Source organism: Habropoda laboriosa, unplaced genomic scaffold (assembly GCF_001263275.1).
Source record: "Habropoda laboriosa isolate 0110345459 unplaced genomic scaffold, ASM126327v1 scaffold90, whole genome shotgun sequence".
In the NCBI taxonomy this organism is placed as follows: Eukaryota; Metazoa; Arthropoda; class Insecta; order Hymenoptera; family Apidae; genus Habropoda; species Habropoda laboriosa.
The window spans coordinates 484,958-493,253 of NW_017100218.1; the positions used below are offsets into that span (position 1 = coordinate 484,958).

Below are 8,296 nucleotides of genomic sequence, written 5' to 3' on the forward strand. Positions count from 1 at the left end.
TCACTCAAGTTCTCCGCATTTACTAAACGAGCCTGTCTCTTCACAGAACATTTCTTTTAAATCGTATTCCCGCGACTCCGGCCATGGCGGCTCCGAGCAAGAAGATTCTCCCAGGACGCACAACACCCTGACACTGGGCCACTCCGGACGAAATCGTGGTGCAAGGGGCATGAACGAGAACAACGAGATCAGCGGCAACAGAACTACCGGCGGCGGTGGTGGCGGTAGAAGAGCGGCGATTCCGTACAAGCACAAATACACGGAGATCATCGACGGCCGCGCGAACGGACCGGGACATCATCAACTTCACGCCCATCACGGTCAACACGTGCACATTCCGCGAGATCTGACCAACGAGGACGAACCAGTGTACGAAGAGATCGAACGCGGTGGCGTCGGTGGCGGAGGCGAGATTCAAGTGTCGGACATGTCTGACGAGGACGGCAGGAGGCAGAGCGACATGAGTAGACAATCTTCGAGGAGTTACGGCGATCACAGGCCATTGATACCGTATTCACCTGCCGCCGATAGGAATCTGGTGCATTACGGGCAAACGTTAACGGATCGCGGAGGTGGAGGAGGCGGTGCTATACACTGCGACCCGTCTGAGTATAGTCCAGCGGTAGCGGTGGAGAGGACCTTGAACACTTGCTGGGAGAAACTACGAAAGCAGCAGGCATGGTACGAGCGAGGTGATCTGCCACGACTTCCGGCCAGCTACGGTATACAACCTCAGCACGATCACACGCGAACAGTAGCGGTCTTAGACGGCCACACGGTCGTCTGTCATCTGCAGCCGCAGACGGACATGTACACAGGCCGTGGGATGCCACCGCCTTCCTACAGCGAATGTTAGGACGCCATTGGTCGCAGGATCTTGTCGTCCTCTTCGTCTTCCTGCACGAGGACGATGGATACTCTCCTCGCTGTCGAGACGACACGCCGTCGTATTTGGTGACGGCGTGGTGATCGATGTATAAATTGGGAACGCGTTGTTTTAACGGATGTTAAGAGAGAAGAAGAAAGAAAGAGGAGAGTCGTGTTCCGAAAGGATACACGTTGGACGAAGATGTCGCGTAGGATCTCCTCTCTTCGTACACGACGGAAAGACGGTGGTTCGTTCCTGAAGAAAGCCACGATACGTCTCGGGGTTACGTTCAGCCTCAATGAACGAGGAGATGCGTATGTGTGTGTGTGCGTGCGTGCGTGCGTGTGTGTGTGTGTGAACGAGGACAACGCGTTTACTCTAGCTCAAAACGCGGACGCAACGGGAGATGATCGGCGAGGATTGTCGATCGCCGCGTATCTCATTTAGCCATATACATACCGGGCCGAATCGGAAGAAGATGGGCCCCACCTCTCCTTTGTTTCTGTTTCTTCGGGAATCGCGTGCACCAGCTTGTGGCCCAAATGTGGTCCACATGGCTCGATAGGACGTGTCTGTCGTCTCCAGTTCTATGAAACCGTGCGAGTGTGTGTTACGGAGGATTGTACGTAGAGCGTGAGAATTCGAAGAAGACAGGCGGGGACCTCTTGTTGAAGTTAATCGGTCGTCGTTGTAACGTCGAAGCCGTGTGCTCGGCTCCTTTTTTGTTTGGGATTGGCTCACTTGTAGAGAGAGAGTGGCGGATACGATGTCGTACGGAGAACGATAAAACGTGACGAGTCCTCTTAGGTTACTAAGATCTGCTAGGAGAACGCTGTACAAGAGCCCGGTGTTTCGAGGAATACAACGTTACATTGCGAACGACACAAACGAGAGATTCGTTAATTGTAATACGCTCGTAATAACACTCGAGCTGATCATTTCCTTCGCGTTCTTTCGGAACGATCCTCTCTCGTTTGACGTCGATTCGTCGTCCTCGAAGCACGTCCTCGTAAGCGTTGAGAGAAATCGAAGGAACGATCTTCCTCGACGGTCATCGTCGATGCTGAATCCTGCTCGTTAACGATAAACGACTCAAGGATGAAGAGTGAATTACAGAAGTACATATCTAGATGGATCGGGATAAGGTTCCCCCCACGAGCGGTGTAAAAGTCGTTAATTCGTTAACGAGCCGTGGAATCGACGTGAATTCGATTTGGATCCCCGATTGGGGATCGGCGACGGCGCGATAAAGGAATCTGAAGCCCGTGTCTCCTTTCAATGGTCTCGATTTTCATCGAGCCAGGGAGGAGACACGCACACACACAGAACGTTCGGTGACATATCGAGGATCGCTGATCGATACTGACCTCGTCCCACGAAACTCGTACGAGAAAAACTAAAGTTACTTAATCGATCGACGCTTATTTCGACTAATCAGTATCGCGTTACATTATAGTGATGTCGCATCGTAGAGTTACTTCTAAAAGTCGTCGAACTGCTTTCGTGCGAAAGAAAAGTTCGGTTTCGCGAATCGAATACTTGCAATACTTGGAGCGTTCCGTTAGAAGAAAGGAACGCGCGTCCATTCAGCGAATTTCGACGAGTAAAAATTCCGATATTTTCCTTGTAAAGGAAAAACGTAGGCCGCGGCTTTGAAGAGTACCTTTATCGGTCGTCCCAGCCAGCTCCTCACATTGTACATTGCTTTGGAACGTTACGTTTTAGTCCCAGAATGTTATTTTTATAAATAAAAAAATTATATATATATATAAATAAAAAAAAAAGGTATATATATACATATATATATAGTGATACAAAAGCGATTTTCCGAGCGACGTGGAAAAAGCGAAAAAAACTTAGTCACTGTTTTTTACTATTTTTTAAAGAACAAAAGGTATATGTCGTAACCGCGTAATCTAATGTGTAACTAAGGGAACCCGCGCGCTATTTATTTTTTATCATCCGTCGGTGTTATCTAATGTGTAATTAGCGGTTGTGTTTGAAGATCGACGATCGGGTCACGAGCGATTATTATTCGAACGTAAATACCGTTCGTGACATATCGATCAGTCTGTCATCGATCAGATCTATAGATCGCTCGGTAACCCAGTCGTCGAGTCAGGTGGCGAAATTTTATGCTTGCAAAAGAAAAGAAAGAAGAAAGATCCATGGTCGACGAACGAAAGCGTACATTCGGCGGACGAACTTCGGGCTTTCGAGACGCCATTTTGGCTCGACGTTCGTCTTAAACCGATACGACTGGAGAAAAATATGTTGGATTAACTAACTACGAGATTTTCTTTTTCCTCTTTCGAAATGTGTCCGCGAAACGCGACGAATTAAAAAAAAAAATTACCAAATTGTACTTAGACCAACGTTCTTTCGACGAAGTTGGTTCTGCAATACTCGGTGAATTCAACATACTCTTTCTCGCGGTCGCAGCAACGTTTCTCACATCGTTTCCTTTTTACATCTCCTATTATTTCTCTTTTTTTTTTTTTTATTTCGTTTTAATTTATTTCTCTGCTCAGCCGGGCCGGCCGTGATCCTTCTCTCCGGCAAATCGTACGTTAAGGCGAATTAAATCTATAGGCGAATTATACGTAGCGATAATCAGCGTTTAAGGGTACAAGCGTAGCTATTACTAAACGCGTACGAACGTTTCCTCCGACTTGTACGGAACGTAATTTGCTCATTCTGGCATCTGGCGTGAAAAAGGGAACCCGCTCGCAGGTTATCTTGGTTTGTTTCTTTATCCTTCGTAGAGATCCCGTAGCTTGAGACGGGGAGCAAGCATCTGGAAACCGTTTCTGTCCACAATGTTAAAGGTAGAACGAAGAAAATGTGTAAACGTGTCGGGTACGTGTACATATACAATATATATATATATATATATCATTTTCGAACGCCACGAAAATACTGCCGTCTCGTTTCTTACTCGTAGCGGTCGTCGCGTATCAGTCGTCGCCATTCGTTAAAAATCGTTCGTAATTTATCCTCGATTTTTTCTAACACATTCTTTCACCTTTCTTGGAAAAGACATTTTTCGTTCCACTTTTACATTCCTTCGTCGTCACGATAAGCAGCAACCCATACGCGGGATATCATTTTCGGTGAATCAGAGAGCAAGGCAACAAGGGTTTCAAGCGTCAAGCGGTATCGAGTCGAGCTAATTTCCCGTCGCCGATCAAAATAACGACAGAACGAAGTTTCGATAGGAATCAGACTCGCGCTACTTGATATATGAAACTCTGGTGCATCGCTCGCGAGCATTTAACAGAAAGACAACGTTACGATACGCGACCACGTTTTTTGATGTTCTTTCAATTCGTGAAAATTTCTACCGTTCGACGCGCGCTCCGATCAATCACAGGAGCGCAAGTCACTATATGTTACTTTCGTGATACGATGTTTCCTCGTGATGAAAATTAGCAATTTTTGTAACGTCCTCCGACTCCGCTGTCCACGACGCGACGGAACTTAGTTCTATACGTAATTTTGTACGAGCGAAAGGTCTTGCCCACGAAACGACTATTACCGGATATAATTGTAAACGCAGCCACATTCCATCCGTTCGACTTATCGTAATCGCGGGAGATAAAATGGGGGGGACATGGTGTACGAGCCAAGTAGACGGGGACAGCTTCGAGCACACAGTGCCTGGTGAATAGGCAATCGATTTACGATTTCTTTGCGCAATTCTCCTATGTCTGTTTTCTTATCTTTCCGTATTCTTTTTTGTGTCATTTCTTTTTTTATCGTTTCTTTGCATCGACAACGGCGTAACCGGCGGGCCACACTGAGGATAAAGAGGACACACTGGTATTGTCACGTCTCTTTAAGGATTTGTTGCGTGCGAAAGAGGAGAGATTGAGAGATTGTGAGAGAGAGAGAGAGAGAGAAAGCGTTATCGTCGGGAAATTCTCGAAGCGAGGTGTACATAATGTAAATAGGGCTTTGTACATGTTGAACACGTTGTAATGTAAATGGAAAAAAAGGGCGAAAGTAAGAGAAGCGAGAGGGAGAGAGAGAGAGCAAAAGATAGAGAGAGAGAGAACGTTACGTGTGTGCATGATGAATTGAGAGAAAGGGGTAAATGAATGAAAGAGAGAATGAGAGAGAGAGAGAGAGGGAGGCGACCGAGACGATCGATGTGAAAACCGAAAAGAATATACTAGATAAGACAAGTTACTAGTAAGTAGTGGATATTACAGTGACTATTATCGTGATGGCGGATGCGTGAGGCGGTTTAACTTAAGTCCCAAACGTAATTAGTTAATGTGTAAATAAATTAAGCGAGGAAGTAAAAGACGGAAAAAAAAAAATATTAAATGAGAGCCCAAGTAATCATTGGATATTTATAAACGATTCCACTAAAGAGAGGTAACGAAACAAATGACAGGAAAAAAATAAGAAAGAAAGAACGATAAATATGTAGGTTCGACGAGAGAAGGAGTGAAAAAAGAAACAAAAAGAAAACATGGACTCGAGCACTCGTCCCGTGCGTTAGGTTACTGTTACAGGATGAATGGGAAAGTTATGGGGAATGGAACAAAATGAAGAAGAAGAAGAAGAAGAAGAAGAAGAAGAAGAGAAAACAGAGAAGAAAAGAAAAGAGAAAGAAACGACGAAGGTAGACAAAAGAGAGAAGGCGAAAAAAAAAATGAAAGATTGGAGAAAGAGAAAGGGGAAGGAGATTAAGAATGGAAATGTGCGACAGTTAATCAGATGGACAGATATACACAGTGCATGTTTTATCCTTAGCCGTTTTATAAATATAAATATCCCTCCTCCCTTCCCCCCTCCCTTCTCACCGCCCCGAAAAAACCACCCAGCCCCACCTTCGACCCCGGGATATCTCTCCTCCCTTCTCCTCTTTTCACGCGACGAAATAAGCGCGAAGCTGATCTTCTCTCTGATCGAGTACACACCTGTCCGTACTGTCCAATCTCGAGATGTTCCTTTTCAATCGTGCGTGCTGTCTCTCCTTTACTTTTCGTCCCTGTTCTCCTGCCTGCAGCAGCGCGTCATGTAAAACGGGTCTCCGAACGAATCACGATCGTGTCGTCCCTCGAGATACTTAGCGAATAAGCTTTTTCGTTTCGCGTGCAGCAAGAAAAAAAGAGAAAGACGAGAAAAACGAAGAGAAAATGATAAAAAAAAAAGAAAAGAAAGAAGACAAAACGAATCGGAGCAGAGTAACGGCCAGAGAAAGAAAGTTTTTCGAGAAAAAAAGAGACAAAAGAAAAAAAAAGAGCGATCGCAGAGAATGAATCCGCGCGCGAGTTAGTAGGAACGCATTGCGTCACGGATCATTGTGCACCGAACAAAACACGCCCCCATCTGAAGAAAAATCCTCACACCGAAACCCTTCACCCACGAACCCGAGAAACGTCCCACGAGAATGTCGGAATATTTTTCGAATCGGCTTTTTTCTAAAACCTGTTCCACACACCCAGCGGTCGAATTTTTGCAGAATTTCGAAGAAAACCGGCGCGCGACTCATTGTTCACGTAGAATTCGCGACAATTCTGTGATCTTTACACCATTTATGTTCTCCCTTTGTAAGTGATATTTAGAAAAGAAAGCGAAAAAAAGGTATAAAGACGAAAAATGGGAGAAAAGGTAATCGAAACGCGGACACGATTTTAGTACGTAATTTACGCGCGTAAGTTTCCCGTGATTCATCGCCAGCCTGCGCACGCTAACAAAATGTAAAGGAAGAGGAAGACCGAAGAACAAGCAGAAGAAGAGGAAGAAGAAGAAGAAGAAGAACACAAACGAACAAGAAGAATGTAAAATCTAGGTATCTCCGATCTACTAAGAGCCTCCGTTTCTTCATTTTTGTATGCTTCTTTAAGACTGTCTGATACAGGAAAAAAGGATAAATAAATGTGTACCAATCTCTGAATAAAAAGTGTCTCATCTTTCTTTTAGAAGATCTGCTGATTATATCATTTTAACGCTCGACTCAAACATTCGACGATCTACTTAATAAAAGAGTATTTATTTCACAGCACCGTGTTCGATCAAACATTCGATCGTATCTTTTCGGTTGCTTCTTCGAGCCGCAACTAAAGGTGTCAGGTGAAACAACGCTTCTGCGTGCACGTCGATTAAATTATCCTCTAAAATGTATTTCACAGCTTCTACGTTTCCAGTCAAAGCAGCCACGTGTAAGATAGTCTGACCAACGTTGTCTGTCGCCCTTACGTCAGCTCCCAATCTTATAATTTCCTTCGCGGCGCATAAGTGACCTGCTTTGATCGCTTCGTGAAGAGGAGTGGATCCAGAGGAATCTCGCGCGCCCAAGAAATTTGAATTTAGCGCCACTAATCGATCGATTAAATGCTCGTGACCATGAAACGCTAGAAAATTAAACAATAAATTGAGTAACACGAAACGCAAGTACGTTTAATTTACACAGCACTAAAATATAATTAATAAGATAAAAAATTTAATGTTAAAATTATTACCGGCAATATGCATAGCACTGCGGCCATTGTTACTTCGATCTTCGATACATTGAACAGACTGATTCACCAATAAATCAAAAGTATTTCTATCTCCAGAACGGCAAATCATGTGCAACGGTGTCCATCCGTCTTTATTTCGCAGAAACAGATTCGCGTTTGCCTCCAAAAGCGCTGCGACGCATTCGTACGCCTCACTCCCGGTTTTCGTGCAGGCCAACATGAGCGGCGTCCAATCAGCGCGCTTCAAACAATCTACGGTTGCACCTGTAAACGTAGGGAATTTTTTAACCAACGAATTATTTTTGTAAGAAAGGGATTTTTATACACAGAAGAAGTACCATTTTTGATTAAATATTTGACAACGTCGCTACGCGCAAATTGCGCCGCCTCGTGCAGTGGTCTTTTCATATCTTTATTGGCCACGTCCACTCTGAAATCTGGTTTCTCGAAAGCCTCGCATAAATATCGAACGATATTCAAATGACCCTCGCGCGCTGCAACGTGCAACGCGGTGTCACCGGAAGTCGAATGCCGGAAGAGGGTCCAATCTTGAACGTTGTGTTTCGATACGAGGGTTTCCACTCTTGATAAATCGCCACTTTGACATGCGTGCAGGAAGTCCCGCGATAGGTTAGAATCCGTCATATTCGTGTATTTAACGAGACAGAGACTGAATACACGTTCAGATAGAAATAATCAAATGCTTTTTATTTACATAGATGGAAATGATTGATAAAGAGTACTTGGGAAACTAAACATTTGAATACACTTCCTGGAAATAGACGAAGTGACAGATGCTGCCGTCTCGCAGTGAATCACTAAACTATGCGGGCTTGAAGTAGCGCTATCTATGATGGGTAAGAGCAAACATTCGATGGCGGGAATCGATCGTATATTCGAAAAATGTTTATTTCAAACAACCCTCTGTAATTGAATTTTGAATAAATTAAAA

The 8,296-nt window shown here is 44.5% G+C and overlaps 2 protein-coding genes across 2 annotated transcripts in view; one reads left to right on the forward strand and one right to left on the reverse strand.

The window, feature by feature from the left end:
- The window catches only part of LOC108570887 (latrophilin Cirl-like), a 278,113-nt gene extending 277,127 nt beyond the window's left edge, over positions 1 to 986 (forward strand). The window contains exon 16 of the mRNA XM_017932817.1: positions 47 to 986. Within this exon, the coding sequence (XP_017788306.1) occupies positions 47 to 856 (810 nt within the window). The 3' untranslated portion in view covers positions 857 to 986. The remainder of the gene's footprint in view (positions 1 to 46) is intronic.
- A 5,888-nt stretch (positions 987 to 6,874) lies between these two features.
- On the reverse strand, positions 6,875 to 7,989 carry LOC108570864 (ankyrin repeat domain-containing protein 16-like). The gene is made up of 3 exons (XM_017932793.1): positions 7,683 to 7,989; positions 7,345 to 7,608; positions 6,875 to 7,236 (listed from the first exon to the last, which is right to left on the reverse strand). The coding sequence occupies exons 1-3, from the start codon at positions 7,987 to 7,989 to the stop codon at positions 6,875 to 6,877; spliced, it is 933 nt and encodes a 310-aa protein (XP_017788282.1).
- Positions 7,990 to 8,296: the final 307 nt, after the last annotated feature.

Coding starts and splice junctions, on each gene's coding strand:
- LOC108570864 (XM_017932793.1), bottom strand. CDS start 7,989: ATGACGGATTCTAACCTATCGCGGGACTTCCTGCACGCATGTCAAAGT. Junction 7,609..7,682: donor CAAATATTTAATCAAAAATG/GTACTTCTTCTG, acceptor CTACGTTTACAG/GTGCAACCGTAGATTGTTTG. Junction 7,237..7,344: donor CAGTGCTATGCATATTGCCG/GTAATAATTTTA, acceptor TTAATTTTCTAG/CGTTTCATGGTCACGAGCAT.